The sequence below is a fragment of the Amblyomma americanum genome, chromosome 4 (genome assembly GCF_052857255.1).
Source record: "Amblyomma americanum isolate KBUSLIRL-KWMA chromosome 4, ASM5285725v1, whole genome shotgun sequence".
In the NCBI taxonomy this organism is placed as follows: Eukaryota; Metazoa; Arthropoda; class Arachnida; order Ixodida; family Ixodidae; genus Amblyomma; species Amblyomma americanum.
Genome location: NC_135500.1, coordinates 199,664,003 through 199,686,059, shown reverse-complemented (window position 1 = coordinate 199,686,059; position 22,057 = coordinate 199,664,003). Strand labels below are relative to the sequence as shown.

Below are 22,057 nucleotides of genomic sequence, written 5' to 3'. Positions count from 1 at the left end.
ATAAGAAATGACAATTAAGTACTTAACGCCTGGAGTTGCAATGCTTCGCTACCTGTAGTAAACTTATGTTCCCTTTCGAGACGGCAGAACATTGCTTTAGTTTTCAGCAGATTGATATTAAAGGAATATGTCTACTTGTGACAGGCATTGATTGCAGGTCCGATCCACGATAGTGAAATATTTGAGATAATAGGAATGGGGCGAGACACATTTGACACTACTTTCAGGTGACGAATAGCAATTTATCAGCACCCCTCAAGAGGATGGTACGTAACAGCTATATCTTTCCAGCGCTCTCCTGTGGGTCACAAAAATGGGGGCTAACGATAAGGGTCGGGTTTAAATTGAGGAGAACGCAGCAAGCTATATATAAAAGAAAGTGATAGGCGTTACGTTAAGTGACCGGAGTGGGTCAGGGAACAAACGCGAGTTATCTCCTTCTCGAAATTAAATAAATGGATGCATATAATGTGAAGGCAAGATAAGACAACTTATGGCCAGTAAGGGTAACGGATTGAATTCCAAGAGAAAGTAAGCGTAGCAGGGGTGGCAGAAGGTTAGGTGGGCGGATGAGATTGAGAAATTTGCGGGCATACGGTTGGCGCAGCTGGATAAGACCAGGGTTAGTTGGAGAGACATGGGAGAGGCCTATTCATGCGGTGGCCATTGTAAGGATGGTAATAACGATGACTCAAGTTCATTAAGCTGGTGCTACATGTTCCGACAGAATGTCACTTAACGGCATCCATGATATGATAACATCGAAAATCTATCTGAAATTTCTGCCTGGTTACAATACTTCGTTCGAAGATATGCAATAGGCTCGCTGTTTCTCAGATCTTTTATTAAAATTAGTCTGCTAGAAAAGACCGTTGCTTTGGGCAGTAGTAAGTAGGAAAAGTAACCATAAAGCCATACGTTAGCTCTAGCGGTGGGCAGATATATGAGAATATTAGAGTTGAATACTCGTACTCCACTGGAAAGCTCAACCTCCTAAGCATTTAGAATATTTCAAACGGCGCGAATAATAATAATGATATCTTTTTTTTCTCTCTCTCTCAGACATGATGGGAGAGGTAGGGAAAAATCGAGTGATCCGTCTGATGTGCTACCCCCCCCCCCCCCCCCCCCCCTGTGTTTTCGACCAATCAAATATGTGCAACTGTATTCACACACGTTCCTTTGTACGTGCCCGAAGAGAAAGCCTGATACTTTGCTACATAGAGCAGCTCTTTCTTTTCTGCATACCAGCGTGTAATATTTCAATTAACTTTTTTTTTTGCTCAGCACAAGTTAGGACTCAACACTATAAATGTCATGACGACACTCCAACTTGCAATTCCTCTGCGTTTATCGATTGTGACAAGATGGTCATTTTTATTGTGTAAAAAAGCATTATGTTTCATCCTGTGATCCTACTGATCCGATGCCCTTAATGTTACTGCTTACCACTTCATTTTTCAACAAATTCAATGCTTTGATATGTGAAAATAAAAATGCTGTTGTAAATGATACACATTCGCTATTCACCATCGGATATTCGACCTGATACTCGAAGGTTTACGCAATTCGTTTTCGAATCGTATGAAAAGAAATTCATATTCACGCACTTCTATTCAGATTCTTTTTCCTCTGAGGTACCGTCTCTGCCAAAAATAACCAGGGTGATGTAACAATATAAAATACGGGCTGGCGACGGAGGCAGCGACGTTGTGGTCGCCAGCTCTCGTCGCCTGTAACCTGCCCAACGTTAACCTGCTCCCTCGCTACTCTCCTATGAATTGCAATTATTCTGCTTTTAACATAATAAGCCGTAAGCACGGCCTGGTTACATATGGCAAAGGCGGTAGGAAGCCATCCTTTTGCGGATGGCTAGCATGTGGAGCGGCTAGGCTTTGAGTAAGCAACAACCATGCCGAGGCCAAAGTGACTGCCAGACTGTGACATTGCACGAGGGCGGTTGGCAACGTGACTTGTTGTTGAGTGTTGTTGTTGTTGAGCTCCAAGGTTCCAGTCTTACACGCAATTTTCACGAAATCGACGCCACGCTGCGGACTGCGCCGCAGTTTAATGCAAGAAGGATCAGCGCGTGCAGAGCAGGGTAGTTTGCTCGTTTTCCTGAATATTTAGCCGCGTATTGAAACGCTGTTGTCACAGTTTTTTACTTAAAAATTTATCTTAAGGAGCCTAAGAAGAGCTTCAAATGGGCCTAGTTGGTTTGTAATCTTCGACATTGTTATTGCGCCACTCAACGTTTACACAAACAAGAACGACACATACAGACAGGGCGCAAACTATCAACTGATTTTATTGCTTGGGAAATTCGTTGAATATGAACTGTTAAGATGAAAAGACACAAAAACAAGTAGCTTCATGACGATGAGTGTCTAATCTTCTTCTGCTGACAGGCATGCGTCCATATAAAACGAATTTCCCACGCAATAAAATCAGTTGATAGTTTGCGCCCTTTCTGTATGTGTCGTTCTTGTCTGTGTTAGCTTGAGTAGCGCAATAACAATGTCGAAGATATTAAGAGCGCTAGCTGTTTCATGGATGTAAGCACGCTAACGAGATGCCACAACTGCTCAGCTGTTCTGCTCGAGTTTTCTCGTGCCAGCAATACGGTGAGAATCAATGGTTCTTGGAGCCCACAAATTTGGTGACCTCTGGTATTTGATGAGCAGCGATGCAAGCGCTAAGAAAGTGCACAAGCAGAAACACGTTACAGAGCTTAAGTGCCGAAGCAGCGTTAAAGAACCACAGGTGTTCTAAATTATCCGGTGCCACCCACTACGGCGTTCCTCGTGGCCTAAGTCGCTTAGAGACGTTAAACGCCACAAAAAAACAAATAAAACATGTTTTGTCATCTCCCTCTGACCTCGTTTTCTTAGTGTTATCATTATGCAGTGCATGGAGGAAGTGGTGTACCACTGCATCAGCTCAGTCCATGACACCCTCATTTTCGCCAGTTTTTGCGAAACGCTGCGCGCTGTCAGCAGTGTCAACCCCTAGCTGACACCGTAGGCATTAAGCAGCGTCACGTGAAGAATTTCCGTGCGTCACAAAGTTGTGCCGCGTAGTCGCCACTATCATCCGAAGCATAGTCGCCACTATCATCGCCACTGTCATCCACTATCACTTCTTCCGAAGCGAAGAGTAAAAAAAAAATGTTTTTAACTGCCGCTGCTTGGCAGATTGTGCAATGTGTTCAATATCCAGTTCTTGAATGAGCTTTACGCCAAAGAATAAAATTTTAATAAGCTATTGAGTACATCAGTTTATTTTACTCCAGCGGCGCAGAAAAGGCATCGTATATCAACCTCATATAGACAGAGAGAAAAACTCATGCCTGCTTTCCTTGCTATTCCTGTTTTGTTTTTGTTTTTCTTTTTTATATATACATGTAACTGTGGCTTGTGAACGCTTCTCGCATGCAGCAAAGTTTCAATTCTTCAATGTCTGTCCGACCTTTCCGTGGCACCGATTTAAGTTATGCTTCATTTTCTGTTCATTTTTCCAGGGTCAGAAGGCTAACGGGGAGTTCATGGTTAAAACGGAGGCAGACTCATGGACTTCTAGAAAACTTCAACTGATGGATGATGTAAGTTCATTTTGTTTTCCTTTATTTCCGCAATTTAAAAACGCACTGGTGCTTCCGTATAGATGACAGTTTACAGAAGAGGCGGAAAGCATGCTGTTTTTTCCTTTCTGTTTACGTAGCAGAGTTCTATACCAAGCAATTCTGGACAAAAGCATTTTTGAGCGGGAAGCCGTTTATGAACGCAATGTTTGCATGTAATGTAAGATTTCACTATAACAATCAATATATCCGCAGATACCCGATGTCAGTCTTGTGTTTTTCTCCTATTCACGTTTTTGCTATCGTTAAAAGCGTTCTCCATTGGTTTTCTATGTCAGCCTTCACTGTTCGATGCGATCGCTGGAAACATTTGAAATGAAATATTTTCATGCATATCAGAATAATGAACCATTACCTTCAACATTTCCATAATAATGTCTTACAATTTTGTAATTTTCAAAATTCTTGCCCGAGAAAGCTTGACTTGACAAAAAAAAAATGCAACACCCACCTTTCACAGCTCTAAAAAGGTTGACTAAGCTAAACTCCTGCTATACTTATGAGTTTAGTTACAGCCATTTGTTAAGCTATAATCTGGCTATAGTTGGGCTATACTAGGCCAAGCTAAAGGACTAGCTCCGCACAGGCCTACACGCTTAGGTCCAGCCATCGCGGCGCTGCGTCTCTAACATGCTTCAGTGAGACACCAGAATGGAGAGACTCACATAAAAAAAACATATCTGTAAAGAGTGTCCAGATGGAACACCTGGGAAGGTTGCTTAATGGATGCGATGCATACATCGGCAAAGTCGCAGAAAGAACCTTCGCTACCACTTCGTTAGCCCTCTCCTTGTACTTAAATCAATTTACGGTGATGCATTGCTTGATTAAGCGATTGTCGACCGCAGCATGCAATACAACTCACAGGGTAAATATTCGGCCGAACACGTATTCCATGCCTGTACGATATACTTATGCTCCGCTTTAAGGGTATGACGTGATAGTGTTAATGGGTTAATACTCATATATGCATAATTGGTCATTCTCGACTTGGCATTCATAGATCGCTGGAAGTCCTCGTACCCCTCTTGGCGCAGTGGTGCAGCGATTAAGCGATGCGCCACTGCCCTGGGATGGCAGGTGCTGCCACTGGTGGGGCTTGTGAGAACCGACTCTCTTCCCGAGTAATCTTTCGGGACAAATTATTAATTTGTCCCGAAAGACAGTTTGGCACACGATGGACAGTTTGCTCACAGTCCAGAAGCAGGCTGTGATGATCTCACAAAGCCACGTGACTTAGGTGACCCACCTGGTTGCTTCTCTGGGGATTTTTCCCTCACGCCGCCGCAGACGACGACGCTGGGTTTTCCACTGAACGAGACCCTTAACACTCTCACGTTAAAAAGAAACAACGAACAGACAAAAACGATGCACACCAAGCACAGGATATAGAGCCTGCAGCTACAACGCCAGGTGCACTCAACTGGTGTAAACGGAAACTGCGGAACGAGGTCGCCCTTGTGATCGCGACAGTCGTGGTGTAAAGGTGACTTCGCGCGGTCGCACCAGCAGACGTGCCCTCGAAACGAGCGTTGCTTTGGAATATATTTAAGGTCAAACTATGATGAATTTTTCGTGGTCACAGACTATTTATTTCTGAGCCTCGCAAGTTGCAGTTTATCAGAGGGGCTGATTAGAACGAGGATTACGGTTTTTATTCGCCACCGCACGCAGCCCCGTTGAAGCTAGCGTATTTTAAAATATGAATTCAGCGTTTGGGTCATAATTTCGATGGTTAATTTACTGCAGAAGTGTGAAATTTACTTTTCGGCTGAAAGAAACAGCTTAGTTGCAAGATGACCTCCACTTTTGCCTGTTTGGAGATCCCAAAAGGAGTGCAGAATTCGGCTTCAGAAAAAGATATAAATACATACATGCGGCACATCTAAGGAAGAGGGTTTGCTAATACACGGCTCGCATTAAACATATGTACAACTACATATATGCGTATATGCAAACATGCATGTATATATATTACATCAACCTTCCCCCTTCAAATGCCATGGGCTCACCTTTTTAAAGATTGATTGATTGATTGATTGATTGATTGATTGATTGATTGATTGATTGATTGATTGATTGATTGATTGATTGATTGATTGATTGATTGATTGATTGATTGATTGATTGATTGATTGATTGATTGACATGTGCAAACACAAACACACATGATGTGTACTCGGAAAGTAATATAAAAGGACCAGTGATACTGCACTCCCTGGAGCTAGCCCCGGAAAGAGATAGTGCAAGAAAGCTTACACTGTGGTTCTGGACACATGTTAGAACTTTGAAGCTACATTTTGATCACGTCGTGTTCCCACTTTCATTACTTTTATGTCCTATTATTGTACGTCGTTGCAGCTAGTTTTTAGGCTAGTTTAAGCAATGCTATGCGAAAACAAATCTTAAAAATGGTCAAAATATTTCCTATTGGGCAGATGAGCCAGTTCTCATGAGGAGCAGACAGAGAGATTGCTTGGCGTGAACCTAGAGTATTGCTTCGAGACCTTAAGATGGAAAAGCAAACTGCTGAATACCACGCTGCCTCACCAGCCCGCCCCAAAGAGGAATACTTGCATGGGCAAATAGAGTATGAAAGCAGAGTTTATTGTAGTTTTTGAGTCGAGAAATTTTTGGCAAGGCATTCTTGTGACAGCCTAAAGAGCAGATGAAGAGCTTTATCTGGAGAAAAGTTATCTTGCTGAGCGTGAAAAAGATTTTCCGGAGAAGGCTGGAGAATAAATCCCAGTGAGATAATGTACGAAATAAACTGTGGGGTTTAACATCCTGAAGAAACACATGGCTATATGGGACGCCGTAGTGGGGGGCTCCGGGTTAATTTAGACCACCTGGTGGTTTTGTAACGTGCCTGGTGGTTTTGTATCGACCACCTGGTGGTTTTGTGTCGAAATACGGGCACCGCGGCCGGGATCGAACTCGTGACCTTGGTGAGAGAAAGAAAAGAAAAGGAAAGGAAGAAATGGTAGCAGTACTTCTAGCTGGGCTAGTTGGCCCAAAGCTTTCACTGGGAACACCACACCTATCTGCAAATTCTTTTGCCGTACAATTTTAAAGCCGAAATAGAGTCATTGGCGGTGAAGTAAACCTTTATCTTATCAAGAGTATGGTTCATCATTTACGAGACGACAAGAAAGAAGCAGAAAGGCTTAGTCAGAACAGTATCCATGTTGCATGCCTACGCTTGCAGAGGACACACAGAAAACAAGAGGATAAGACAAGAAAAAAAAAGGCGAAGCTCAGCGGATGCTTCCGTGCTTTGAGAACCACGCCGCCCAGTCATTTGCTGATTCATCGAAAGGAGACCGCAAACAATGGCGCCGGCGGTAGATTAAACCAGAAAGTACTGTGCAGCATGTGCGTTTTGTCTGGGGATTGCTCTTTCAGGGTATGACTTGCGCGCAGGCCATGCCGGAAGCGGAAGCCCACAATCGACGATGGCGCTGCCTGGCGGCGGCGCCAAGGTTCCACTACGCGGACATGTCTTCGGGGCCCGAAGACCCGGACAACCGGTATCGAATGCAGAACCTGGTGAGGCCTGATAGTTCATAAAGCTGGCGCATAATGGGGATTCTTAGCGTTACCACGCGCGGAAGAGTAATTTTACAGGGACATATGCATCGGGAACTTGAAAGTTGTTGACGACAGCATGCGGGTTTCCCCAACACGTGTTTCCAAACACTGTGGTGAAAAGAGCCGTTTTCCTGACAATATTACGAGACCCACTGCAGAAGTTTTTAAGTATACGCCTTCACCAACAGTCGCACCTAAAAGGTACCCTGCGTGGAAAAACATTTGCCAATCTTCATTTTCCGGTAGTTTACGGACACACAAATAGAAGCTTTCAACCTCCATATTCGCGCCAGTTTAGCCATCGGCCATATGAGTCAGCCCAACGTGGGCTGCGATGAATTCTGGAGATATAGATCGAGTAATAATGCAAGCAGTAAATTGCATCACGGTGAAAAATGAGTCAGTGGGCTCAGGTTAAATTTTTATCGTGGTATTTATTTCGCGCTGGTTTTAAAAATTAACACAAGCAGCGATTCCTGATACTTGCAGTGCATTTATGTAGGTCAACATTGCGATGTTAACTAGTATATAGATGGTGGTGGGACAGCGCAAGGGACGGTACACAGGAAGAAACAATGAAGGACATGCACGGCACTGTTCCTTTGTTTCTTCCGGTGTATCGTCCCTAGGGCTGTCCCATCACCATGCAGAAGTACTACCAACTAGCTCGGCAACTCGCTCTTCTAAATAGTATTGAGAGTTTACATGCATTCATCGTGTCGCCTCGGCGTTTACATTGTGCCACCTCAGTAAGCGTTTTTCTTTTTTTTGCATAAAGTTTCGTGAGAAACCAGAAACAATCCACGAAATTTTTATGAAGTACTCCATGGAGTCAGTTTTTAAAGTGTACGGCGAAGTGTTCAACCGTGACGACTTCGCAACCTGCGCAGGGCAACTTTTTTCCCGGCTTGGATGAAGCAGGCCTGATGGGCCGCGCTGAAGCGCTGGTGGACATCAGCAAGCACTCCCCTCCGACGGGCGCTGCGGCGGGGCTGCCCATCCGACACGACATGATGTATCACGCGATGGGACCGCCGGGTGGACCAGGGGCACCCGGCGCGCCACCTGCTTCGCGCCCGGGCCCACCCCACCACCAAATGGGCCACCACCCTTCCACCATGGACGGTGAGGGCGGCCACCTCCTTTCTTGGGCCAGTCCGCTGAGTGTCGCTTTAATTCGCCATGTCTTGACAGAACTTACAGATAGGGTTTCTTTTGTGAAAAGCGGCAACACGGCCCCACGAAAGCGAGAACCAGGTTTAAGTATTAGCTCCAAATGGCGAGTTGTTTTAAATTTTTCGAGTGAGATTGGAAAGCTGAATAAAAGCCTAAAAATTAACCATGATAGATGAGCCTCTAAAGTCCTCACAGCACAATTTACCACACAATTTTGTGATGACGCTGTCACTTTATCGACATCAAGATTGAAAGCAGCTGTATGCAGGCACTTTTCAAATGGCGGCGTCATCCCTGGCACTTGCTTTTGAGCAACAGATGCCTTCTGTCACATGCTACGTGCAGAGAGCGAAATTTCTTGGAAATGTATTTCAGTGGCATGTGAATAACATCGGTTCACATGGGGCTTCATATAGTAGAAGCAATAATATACCCTGAGGTGTGCAGCCACCAAATGCAGTGGCTTTCAGGATCGAGTCACATGGCCAGATAGCGTGCAACTGAAGCCATGCACCCTAACTGTACAGTGGACTGCTTGTCCTTGTTTTTGACAACCACAAGGACTGTTTCTCTTGTGATACAGTGAAGGCTGAGCTCCATGTAAGCAAAATTTCGCGCGAAGGCCCAAGTGACGAGCGGCGCCGGCGTGCGAAGTGTTTTTCCCGTATCGCTTGCCCTGTCGCTCGCTTCTGTTTCCACAGAAAATTTCTCTCGTTGGCCAGAAGTCCCCCCATAATTAGCCAATCGTACTCTCGCTGGCCCTTCCTGGTTTGTCGCATTTCTTCTTCCGAGAGATGTATTCGCCTCAGCAAGCGCGTCGGTTTGGTGATCGCCGCTGCAGCTGCACCACTGCAATACAAAAAAAATATTTTGCCGTACTTGTAAGGCAGACCAGCAGCATTTAAAATAAAAGAAAGAGAACAATCTGTTTTATGATAACGGAGGGCTTCCAGCATCTTGATTGGGCTACGGGCGGGCGCAGTGCAGGGCGAAATGTGTGCCAGGCAGGGTTGAGGAGCCCTCAATCCACCGTGCCGCTGCGTTCAGTGGTCGGAGAAGAATGCCATGCTGCTGACATACCCAGTAAGGCGCTGGTCTGGGCTAGTTAGTAATTCAGGCTTAACGCAAAACATGTAGAAAACGCAAGGACGAATGAAGCACTTCTCTGTCGTCTTCACTCATCCTTTACGCTTTCTGAGCGCTCTGTGTCAAGCATATGCTCACTTACATAGTTTGCTCAGTGACAAGAACATCACGGGAGTATTTACTAAGCCAGAAGGTGCAGGTATCGAGCGACACCACATCGGCGCTGGTGCACGTTGGGTATGTCGCAGTCGCATGCATGCGGCTTTCCCACTGAGCCACAAAGTGAACGACGACGGCTCACAGCGCCACCTCGTTGCGTCGCTCTCTTTTTTTGAACACATGGAGCTCACTATTAAATGTTTTATACAGCCACAGGAGCGGTTTCAGTCTTTGCTCTGCAAAAGATGTAGGAGGCTGCAAGGAGTGTTTCGTCTGTGGCACTTTTAAGACTACACTATTTCGCTGGAGGCTATACACAGCCATCAGACAAATGCAAGGACTCTTTCGTTTGTTGCACTGTAAAATCATTAGACAGCAACAAGAGCTACTTCGTTCGCATTGGTGTAAAACGCCTTCAGACAGTGATAAAGATCATTTCGCTTGTAGTGCTCTGCAGGGTTTAGACACTGCGGACTGCTTCGTTCGTGGCACTCTTAAAACTTCAAACAGTGAAGGCAGCCCGTACCATTGACTTAGTTCTGTTAAGTTCCCGCTCTGGAAGCAGTGCGTTGACTGGCCGTGCCCGTGCGCAGGTATGGATCTTCTCGACCCGCTGTGTCCGTCGTCGCTGCCTGGCCCGCTGGGCGCCATGCAGGGCCCTCCGGCCACCGACGCCGTAGGCCACCAGCTGCCGCCGCTGTACGGCATGCACGGCGGCGGCGGCTTCCCCGGCTCGGCCGTCCACGACGCCGACTCGGATCCGCGAGAGCTGGAGGCGTTCGCCGAGCGCTTCAAGCAGCGGCGCATCAAGCTGGGCGTCACGCAGGCCGACGTGGGCCGCGCGCTCGCGAACCTCAAGCTGCCCGGCGTGGGGTCGCTCTCGCAGAGCACCATCTGCCGCTTCGAGTCGCTCACCCTGTCGCACAACAACATGGTGGCGCTCAAGCCCATCCTGGGCGCCTGGCTCGAGGCGGCCGAGGCGCAGGCCAAGAACAAGCGCGCCGACCCGGACCTGCCGGGCGTGCTGCCGGCGGGCGAGAAGAAGCGCAAGCGGACCTCGATCGCGGCGCCCGAGAAGCGCTCGCTCGAGGCCTACTTCGCCGTGCAGCCACGGCCGTCGGGAGAGAAGATCGCCGCCATCGCTGAGAAGCTGGACCTCAAAAAGAACGTGGTGCGCGTCTGGTTCTGCAACCAGCGCCAGAAGCAGAAGCGGATGAAGTACTCGGCCGTGCAGCACTAGTGGCGGCTTTCCCGACACTCCGCTGGACTGCTGCTGCTGCGCTCTCGGGAGACCGCGCCCCTCTCCCCACTCGAGCCACGGGCTAACGAGCTCGCGCTGGGGTTCCTCGAGAGAAAGGCGGAAAACTGCTGACTCGTCTCACGCGTTAAATAAGGTTTTCCTTTAGTTTCTAAGTGTGCAGTTGTCACGCGGGGGAACCGCGTAGAAAAGCTACCGTTTCGTGATGAACGCGAACAACAGACCCCGAATTTGTTACGTACAGTCCTACAGAGAGGCCGCGTTTGGGACCCAGCATGCAATCGCGAATCACAGCGCACAGTGTGGCGGTACCGACGCGTCTAAAAGGCGACCTTTCGCGGTCGAAGACTCGGCTATCACCTCTGGACAGCGGTGACGAAGTTTAAGCTCATGTATTTACGAGTGGCAGTGGCCGCGATGTCTTCGTCAAAGAAATATTCCAGTGACCTCCAGTCTTGGAAGGCAAGTCGGCTACAGGCTGACTAAGGACATCTGGCGTGTTTTGATGAACTTAAGTTTCGTTGAGAGAACGCTGTACTATACTGAGACTAACATCATCTTGCACGTTTTGTTGCACTCACTGACAGTCGCTGCCCCCATTAAGGTATTTGAGCTGCGAGGTCGCGATATGAGACGCCGACTGAGCAGGCATTTCCACGTGAACCGTGGCTAATGACAGCCGAACAAACGAACGCAACGCTGGCACGTGACTTCTCTGTGCTTGTGGCAGCGGAGTTCGACACCCTTGACCGCAATGCGACAAGCACCGGCGACGTGAGCGCCCTCTCAGTCGCTGGACGCGTGCGTGGAGCTTTCACCAATCCTTTCGCCCGAAACGTCCCTAGTGGTGCATCCAGAGTGTCTCGATTTCTTCGGCAAACACCGGAAGCTCTCCGTTCAGGACAGCGTTCGATCTGTGCTCTCAAGGAGACTGCTGCAGTTTTGCGGCTTTGTGACAGTGACTCCAACTCAGCGCCGACACTGACGTCCTCGATAAACGACTCGACTATAGCTCTCTCGCCGTCTCACGGGACGCGAGACACCAGTGTTGCAATCGTATGTTTCTACGCGTCTCTTTTAATTTATTCAAGAAAAACGGGTGAAAAAAAAAAACTGCGTTCTGCCGGACTTCTGGACTCACATTACTGTCCAGTGGCCCGCTTCTGTCAAAAGTGCAGCTGTCTATATGCAGTTGGTTTCTTAATGTTTCGCATATCGAAGTCGCGACGCGGTTGTCGATGGTATAGTGGACTGTCGCTTCAATTCATGTGATCTAGTCGATTCCTCAAAACGTTATCTTTTACCTCAGAAAACCTGTGAAAAAGAGGTTCATTTGGTTCGCAATTCTGTTACTTCAATTTTTCATGTCAATTCTGAAAAAAATAGCAAAGTATGCTCCTTCTGTATGCGCTCTTGAAGTATCAAGCATGTTGCTAATGAGCGGTTCAGCTCAACAACAACAAATGGTTTAATCTGTCAGATTTGTTGTCATTGTTTTGTTTAGCATTTAGCAATTTTCTAACCATCTGATCCTGACCACTCAGGGCGAAAATGTGCTTCTGGTAAATATCACGTGACCACCTTTCTTTTCTTTGTCGTTTAAGTTCTGTTTTTACGGTGATCTACATCAACGATGAAAAAGTTTCTGAGTAAAGTTACACAGTGACATAAGTGGTGCGGCGAACACACAGGTAAAGTGCAGTTTCGCGGCGTCGCTTGAGGGTTAGTTTTATCGTTATTTTTGACCGGATAGATCGACACAGAACGGGCATGGCTTATATGCCCTGGACATCACTCAACTTGCGTGGCATGCTCGAGCGAGAGTGCTGTAACCTTGAATGGCGGAGCGCGACTGTTGTTTTGAGTAAAGCGTAATAGACTAAGAACCAAGAAATATCAGAATACATATCAGTGAAGCTCTAGTCAGGCGTTCAGAAGACTAAAGAATGCACTGCTATTGCAAGCCGGGAAGATTTGTAAGATCTCACAAGTCCCTATAGAGGAGTGAGCGCTGCGGTTACTTGAAATAAGATATGTATAGAGTCACAACATAATAACTCCAGGACTTAAGCAAAGCGCTGGAATGTTAAGAAAAATGGAGTTGAGAAAATGGCTAATAGCAAGAAAGGTGGACAATTCAGACCGTGTTTCTGGCGTCAGCGTTCGTTCTTGGCGTGTACGGGCGCTTTTTCGTAGGTGGTACTTCATGCCGCCCATAAAAATACGAAACTATTCGTCTACACTTCACAAAGTTTCTGGAAACTGTTAAAAAGTATTTTTTGTAGTGTTATCGATTCTCTACTTAATTACTTTTTATGCGGAGGCGCGTGAAAATGAATGTTCGCTAAAGCCATGCTTTAACAGAACATTTTTATTGGGAAAATGTACTGATCCCTCACGTCTATTTTTCTTTCCCATTCTTAACAAGCGTTTATCTTGCTTTTTAGTCGTTACTTTGATTTCTCGGGGCACTTGCTTAGGGTAAAAACCCATAGATGTGCAGTCTTAGTCGAAAGTCTTAAGGTCAAAGGCACATAGTCATTACGGCACTATTAAAAACCGAATGACCTTGAAATGCTAGGAGAAAGTTTTTTTCTTGCGGTAGAGAGGCTTCCTGCTTGACTTGTGTTTTGAATGATCCGCTACTGGAAGCATTCTAGGAACATTCATTTCGCTGCATCTGAACGCTTTGGCCTTAAGACTTTTGAATAAGACTGTACATCTGTTTGATAAATTTCTTAAACCACCTTTCACGCGTACGCCAAGCACGTCGGAGGCAGATAAGGAAAACGTCCAGTGGAATTTAGAGCCTGCGGACGGAACTCGACTTTTGATCTCGAAGTGGGGTGAAGTTACTGTCGATCAGCACCCGAGCATTTTTTGTAGCGCAGTGAGGGGAGTGCCAAGAGCGCACCTGCTTGAATGCCAGCCATCCTTTTCAAAGAAGTCACGCGTTTCAAGAACTGCTTGCAAGTGTCGTCACTGCTTTGTTTGTTTCCACGGTTCCCGAGCATGTGTCATTTTCAGTGGTTTGTAAATACGTGGGGATGAAGCGAACACTACGGTGGAGCTCATTAAATGTGTTTTAAAACCTGTGAATACGCCTTTGTCTCACTGTTTTTGTTGTATCTTTTCTCGCTAGGTAACTATTCTGCAGCGTCTTTCAGTTGTAAGCACCGCGTACAGTGGGGTAGGACGTTTGAGGCTGAATATGTCACCCATCACCGTTTAGTCGACGACAGTTTCGCCGGCTAGTGTTATGTCGATGGGGTTTAGGACGAACTATCGACCACATCTCGTACAATAAGAGACTGAAACCGAATGAAACCCGAGCCTAAATTTCGAGCTCATAATGAGACATCGTTACAGGTGCAGTTACTTGAGAAAACACTTTTTTTTAGGCTCTTCGGCACGCAACGTCGGGGTCCAACCGACGTTACTTTGTGGCCAATCTTAAACACGTGACAGCGTGAACAAAAAGACTATGTTGTGCTCGTCCATCTTGAGAAACTTTTAACAGGCACAGAACGTGCTGTTGGGCCAGTTGGTTCGACATGAGGGCAGCAACCTGCGCCGATACAGGGACGAAAAAAACAGGTAAGCATGATTAATGTCTCTACGAGACGGTGATCAAAAATGAAAGGTTAATGAAGATAAACATGCACTTGGAATAAATGCATATATATATAAATATATATATAATATATATATATATATATATATAGTATATATATATATATATATATATATATATATATATATATATTATATATATATATATATATATATATATATATAAGCACCGCGTACAGTGGGTAGGACGTTTGAGGCGAATATGTCACCCATCACCGTTTTAGTCGACGACAGTTTCGCCGGCTAGTGTTATGTCGATGGGGTTTAGGACGAACTATCGACCACATCTTCGTACAATAAGAGACTGAAACCGAATGAAACCTGAGCCTAAATTTCGAGCTCATAATGAGAAATCGTTACAGGTGCAGATACTTGAGAAAACACTTTTTTTAGGCTCTTCGGTACGCAACGTCGGGGTTTAACCGACGTTACTTTGCGGCTAATCTTAAACACGCCATAGCATGAACAAAAAGACTATGTTGTGCTCGTCCATCTTGAGAAACTTTTAACAGGTACAGAACGTGCTGTTGTGCCAGTTGGTTCGACATGAGTGCAGCAACCGGCGCCGATACAGGACGAAAGAAACAGGTAACCATTACTAATGTCTCTACTAGGCGATGATCAAAAATGAAAGGTTAATGAAGAAAAACATCCACTTGGAATACATGCGTATATATATATATATTGATTCCAGGACCCAGTAATTTTTTCTCATTGCGACCTTGCCCAAATAAAGGAAACAAATACATAACAATAAATAAAAATGGTCGCATGTTTTACTTCTCGTTCGCTAAATTCGCATATCATGATGGTGAACTCTGATACTCACTTTAACACCTAGAACATCTTCGCTATGTAATGATAGGGCGAAAGCAGCTGCACCTGAGTGGAAAACTTGAAAAAAAAATAAAAAGTCAAGGTTACATTCCGACAGGAAAGAAACGAACAAATTCATTATTACGAGTGCGGTGCCACAAAACAAACTGAAGCAGAAAGGAAACATAAATGAGATACAAAACTATTATCTAACAACAGTATCGGATTATAAACATATTACTAAAGGCGATGCCTATGGTACGAAACTTGAGATACTAAGTCGAAGACGACAGGAATCTACGCTAAAAAGATCAAAAAGATCATTGAAATATAGGGGAAGAAAATTCCGTCAACGCTAGCAAGGGTTCAAGCCGCCTGGCAACCCGTATGCCCCTAAAGCGACAGCACTTAGTAACAGGCCAGACACTCAAGACTCAGACCAAAAGTATGAACTTTTCATCATCAAATTGTCTTCTTATCGTTACTACTATTGCTATTACCGTTGCTATCATTACGAGCGTCGTGATCACTTAGCAGAGGATAATGGGACACTTGAAACCGAAGGGGAGAGTCACTAGTGAGCTTTAGATGGACGAGCGACGAAAGAAGAAAATCATAAAATAAAAATAGAATAATATCAATATTATATTAAAACGAGAAAAATTAAAATAGATCGATAGAATAGAACATTAATGGTCGCTGGGACCTCGGCGCACGAGACCACGCATTGCGACGGTTTAAAGCAGCCTCCAAGCAAGCATCCGAATATCGAATCCACCACACCATGTTCCTCACGCCACATCTATTATCTAAGGCATATCGCGTCACTGGGACGATATACAGGGATGTCCGGGACGGACTACTGTGAGTAACGCCAACAGGAGAAAGATGTCATCTCAAGAGCGACAAACAAGCGTGAAAAAAAAAAGAGAAAGACAAGCTACGCGCGGCACCTGTCACTCTGCCGGAAATAAGCTATATAGTAACCCGACGAACAAAACGCCTTCTCAATGGCCAGGCAACCGCGGCCCCCAATTGCTCGCTTTGTTTAGGCAAACGCCGGCTTTAACGTGGCGCGGGGCTGAGCAGGCCGATCACCGACGACGAGTGTCTGTGCGCACGTGTACACAGGGTCGGCCACTAAGGGAAACAAGGTATGCGCAGGGAGGTGGTCGTCCCGTCCCAATCCGCGGGCTGAGAGACACGTGGCCTCTAGATGGATGGCGGCGGCACACGCGGCACGCTCCCTGAGCGCATTCGCCGAAGCTCAGACTCTCTCTCTCTCTCGTTTCCCCTCACACTGCACGCGGCACCCCTACCAACGCCGAGCCCCGATAGGCGCCGCCGTGCCGCCATTACAGCCCCATTACGTTTGCTAACCTCGTGCGAGTGTCCCAGCACCTCTACCAGTGCCCCCCGCGCGCGCCCATCAAAGGAAAGAGCGCGCGCGTCAAGCCGATAATAAAAACAAGATAAAAAAGAAACACACAAGCGGCGACACATGTAAGTAAGGGGAAGTACTCATGGCCGCTTTTTTTTGTTATTATTATTATCCGCGTAGTCGCGTGTACCGAATCTTGCGCGTTTTTATCCCCGCGCCATATTCTTACGTTTGTGCGTCTCCCGGAGGATCTCACACTGGTCCCGCTCCTCTGCTGTCGGTTTTTGCGCGAAGGTTTAATCTATTTTGCGAGGGTCGCTATAAGGAGAAGGGAGGGTGGAAAGTGGGAAGAAGCGAAGAGCGCCACACGGGGCATGTACTCTCGGGGTACGTCCGCCCCGTCACCGGGAAGCTTTTTGATCTTCACTAGCTGAGCACTATTACTATTAGTGTGGCGGGCTCCTCTTCCGGCCCAACTTAAACGAATTACTCTAATCCCTCTGAGCTTTGGAACCACCGCCGATCTCGGGGGCGTCCCAGTTCGCTGGGCTTTCTCCTCGTCGGCTGTTTTTTTTTTTCTCTCTCTCTCTTCGCTTCCCAGTGTATATTGCACGCGCATGGCAAACACAGGACCAGATTGGGACATCGGGATCAGGCACGTGGCGGAAACTCAAGGGGAACTTGTGGTTACCGTGGCGTTTGGGCATCGCCAAATTTACCCCCAGGGTTACTTGTTCGGTCTGCATTTGTTGCATCTCGACGTAGCGACTTTACTGTGTGCCTTTTGCTATACTTTAAGACATGTTCATTTGTGGTTAAAATGTTATGAAAAACAAGTACCGAGAGAAACTGAGTTTCACAATATTAACTCGAGAGAAAAGTAACGCTGCGATAATTATTCCACCGTGGAGACCAGGGGTAAAGCTGGGTAACCAAACCAGTCCGCACCAGTTAGTAGTAGCCTTCTAACAACACATTAATTATTGTGAACAGCAGAGTTTTTTTTCTCGTTACGTCAAGCTTAATATAAAAGTTTAAACTTGAATCTCGAAAACTGCGGCAGAGAAAATCGTTATATTAAAATCTTACGCCTATTTTCTAATTTTTAAACATATTTCGTGATGTTTAGAATATTGAGTGGGGTCCTTTGATTTATTATCGGACGAATGTGAACGATATTCACGAGGAAAAGCTTTTCAAGTTTTGCCTTCAAACTTCCTTTTTCGAGCGTGGTTTCGGACTGCTAAAGGAGATTAAGCGAAGGGATTAAGACATTTAAAGAGGGACCCGCATACGACAAAGAGCTACTCGCACTCTCATGCACCGCGATGCCACCTTCGTACGTTGTAGGCAAGACAAAAGCTACAAAGGGATCGGGAATTTTCATCACCTGTGATTAAACGTGCCAAATGATACATCTGCACATTTCATGACAGGTGCAGAGTACACATTGGTGCTACTTATAACGGTTAATGAGTGTTCTCAATAGACCTTAAATTCGTTTTGAAGTACGTCTTGTAGCACTAATGCATCCGCTAAGTAAAAGTGACACTCTTTCGTGCATTTCTGCTTCCACCTAGCTGCTACTACGTAATATGTACACCGGCAAGCCGCTCTTAAAGTCGTTCAGTATGGTGCTGTGAGCGTTACTTTGGGCGAATAAACCCATTATGAGCTCGACCCGCGCCATAAAAGACACGGCAACGTCGTCCTCGGCGAAAGAGAAAGATAGAAAAAAATTATGAGGCCCGAGGCAGTTCAAGAAACCTTCGACATTTACTGTGCCAAAACACTGAGCACACAAAACAAATGAGGCAGAGCCGTTTATCGGTGTTATTTCATTTGGGTGCTTTGTTCTTCTTTCTGAGCCAAAGCAAATTTCCGATGTTACTGCCAATTACAGAGGACATACATAAGCCCATGTCCTTTTACGGACAAAATGCACTCCAAGCGCATCACAGTCGCGGTACTCGCGTTCACATAACAATTTAGAGAAACAAGGCCCCATATGAAGTTACAGCCCGTATGCGACGCTACATGCGATCACAAATGCTCCAAACGCGATGATTTTGCCGTCGTTTACAGCGTGTTTACAGCAGTCGACAACTACACCGCATGCCGCCATCTTCCAACAATTAAACTGCGTTGCAAGGTCGAAACTCCGTTATTTGTCCAGATTTAGCGAGCATCTAAGCAGCTGCAGCACACTAACCGTTGGATCATGGTGGCGTTCTTGTGTTCCCCACTGACTTGTATGGGCTCAATGCGCAGCTTTCTCGTTAGAGTCAGTGTGTTAACTCCATGATGGAGACGCTCAGGATTGCCGGGAAGTTGAGGTTTCGTATTTGGCTTGGTTACTGTTGAGCATGACATGTGTATTCAGCTGTAAAAACACGACTCTTCTCGAGGCAGACCTCGAATAAATGCTGTGGAAATTACAGTTCCAGCCTCAGACCGGCCAGTCACTGTTTTAATTTATGGAAGTGAAAAACTTTAAATTAAATTAATTTAAACTGCTCACAGGCGAGAACACTTTGCCACAGATGGCAAGGCAGAATCCACGCATTCGATCCAACACCTGCCCAGCCAGATGTGAAACCTAACTTCCCGACATTCCCACTGCATGAAGTGCTCTGTGAGAAGCTCGTGTAGATGATGGCACCACTTTTTCTTTCAGGTAATTATTAGAAACGCTATGCCCAGATATAGGATTTTTTTAGTATCTTTTGGCACGTCTATAAACAAGACCGGGTGCTTTTCCTTCCACAGACAGACACAAAGAGTCTACAAGAGCATTACTCTTTTCCTATAGACACACGAAGACGATGTAACCAAGATGCCACCCTACAGCGCCACCATCGACACTGGCGGGTGCGTTAATATCATTAACTCGGGAAAAAATCCCTAGTTGCTTGTGATGTTACGTTAGATGATAGGTAACACGCGAAAAGTGTAGTGTAGTTATCACTTTGGAAAGTGATAAAAGTGTAGTGTAGTTATCACTTTATCACGAAAAGTGAAGTGTAGTTATCACTTTGGAAAACTTGAAACCTTTAAGCGCATTTTTACACTGCACCAGAAGAAACTCAGAAAAATGCGCGAAATGCATGCATGAAATAGAGCGAGAGAGAAGCTTTTCATCCGAAAGTTATCCGTGAGTTTCGCGGAAGACGAATATCGCTCTGATACTTCGGAAAAAAAATCGATTTTTTTACGATCACTTATAGGCTTGTATTTTTTTTTTGCTTGGCATGCGTGATAGTGTTGAGCGTAGACGCACCACTAGCGTTTATTTTGCCAGAATAAGCACAAATGCAGATAACATGGCACTGCCGCATCCTCAGCCATAAACTGAGTTCGTGCTGTGGCCTCTCTTGCAGAGAGCGAAAATGGTTTATTTTTCGGTTCCTTTTACTACACGATATAAATATCGACGTCACGTTAAAAACACTAACAGAGTATTTATACCGAAATATTATCGCAAAGATCGTATGTGCTCCATTTCACCATTATGACCTTTATGTGAAGTAACCTTCCCAGGCAGATTATAGCTTCAACAGCGATCATCAGAGTTCCGGCTCGTCCTCGTTATAGGTAGTCAACGCAGTTTCGAATTCACATGAACAAAGCAAATATGAATATGCGGAGTGGCGGGAGCTCAGTACAAACAAAAAAGTCCTACTAGGGAGAACTCTCGTTTATAGATTATGTATACTTTAGTGATATTTCTATAAACACTGTACTGTTGTGCGGTGAGGCGAATCCGTATGTTGGATACACTACATGAATTCTCTGAAGATAAATTCACCTCAAGCATTTTATTCGGACTTCAGCTACACTTTCGACATAACCTGCACAAATGCAAAGTTATGTTCGAACACCCGAAGTATAAGTGATTTTTATATAACAGATTCAGTACGAAGTTTTGATGAGTCGCACGTTACAACTTTTACAGAATCAGCTCTGAGTAGAAACTGAGTGATGTTGCATCACAATATAACGTTAAGAAGTAAAAATTTAGTCAGGTGACTCAAAAGGCAGGGAGTTTCGGTACATATTCTTCGCAAAAACAAAATTTATATACATTTCCAAAAAAAAAAAGCAGGCATTCGTTTTCGTACAAATGTACCTGGAACTTTTCCCGGTTGCGCACAATTATTTTTGCATTACTCCTCGTGGTAATGATTGTTTACTCTCATCTCAATGTCTAATTTAATTATACGCGCCATCATGCCTCAAGGCAGGTCTGACAATAGGTACTGGATCAATTTTAAAATTGCGTCGACCTATGTCAATACACTCAAAGTACCTTCGCCGAACAAACGTCCCGTCGCATTGTGCAAAAATCTGCAGTCGCCTCCCCCATACCCCCATTCTCCTTTCCTCCAGGCGAAACTAAAGCCGCCTTCCCTCTATCATCGACCTATACTTTTGCAGAGAGAGGACGCTGTCGGCAACTAAACCGCTCGGCAAACAACTCTTAATCTGAAAACGAGCCTCCTGGCCACCGAACACGTGCTTACACTCTGCACAGACACACACTCGCAAGCACACGCGCATCAAACAGCGGGAGAGCAGGGCAGAGTGCAGACGCAATCCGGCTTAACCTCAGCGCAGGATTACAGCTAATCCCGTAATTCCCAGACATGTTTTCCTCCCCCCTCGCCTCGCGCACCCCTGTCTCACTGCGGGGGCAAAACCTCGACCGGAGAGCAGACGTCGCACTTCGTGGGCAGACGAACCGCGCGGTGCGCCTCCGGGCCTGAGCGGGCAGAGACGCACGCACAGCAGGCTTGGCTTTGGCTCGGCTAGGCTTGGCTCGCTCAGAAGTGAGCGCTCAGATTGGAGAGAGATGCGCCGCCGGCGGGGCCTAATCCTCGCTGGCGGGCAGCAAACGCAGGGCGCCCGCGCTGCTGCGCACCATCCGGCCACCGACGCGGCGACCGGATTCCCTCCGTGTTGCAACTCTGCAGTGTGCGCGCTAAGCTCACCGGCAGGCTCGCTCACTCGTCCCCGTTCGACAGTCCTATCTATGCGACCGAGGGCCGGCCGGCAATGCGTTGAGCACCGTTAGATGGCGGCGCTGTTTTGCTGTTTTTGTTTTACATTCACTTCAATTCGGCCGTCCTGATTTTAGCCTCGAAAACAGTTTTCGTGCATGTGCGTGTGCGTGTGTGTGGGGGGTGTGTTTGTACGTGCGTGCGTGTGTGTGCGTTGTTGGCGTGTGCGCATGCGTGTGTGTGTGAGAGAGAGAGAAAAGAGAGCGGAAGAGGGGTGTGCACGTAAGATCCGCATTGATATCAACGAACGCATGATG

General features: G+C 46.1%; 1 protein-coding gene across 1 annotated transcript in view; it reads left to right on the top strand.

The window, feature by feature from the left end:
* Positions 1-14,007, top strand: part of acj6 (abnormal chemosensory protein 6) — a 54,732-nt gene extending 40,725 nt beyond the window's left edge. The window contains exons 2-5 of the mRNA XM_077660502.1: positions 3,521-3,601; positions 7,064-7,189; positions 8,122-8,356; positions 10,246-14,007. Of these exons, the coding sequence (XP_077516628.1) occupies positions 3,521-3,601; positions 7,064-7,189; positions 8,122-8,356; positions 10,246-10,892 (1,089 nt within the window). The 3' untranslated portion in view covers positions 10,893-14,007. The remainder of the gene's footprint in view (positions 1-3,520; positions 3,602-7,063; positions 7,190-8,121; positions 8,357-10,245) is intronic.
* The last annotated feature ends 8,050 nt before the right edge of the window (positions 14,008-22,057 follow it).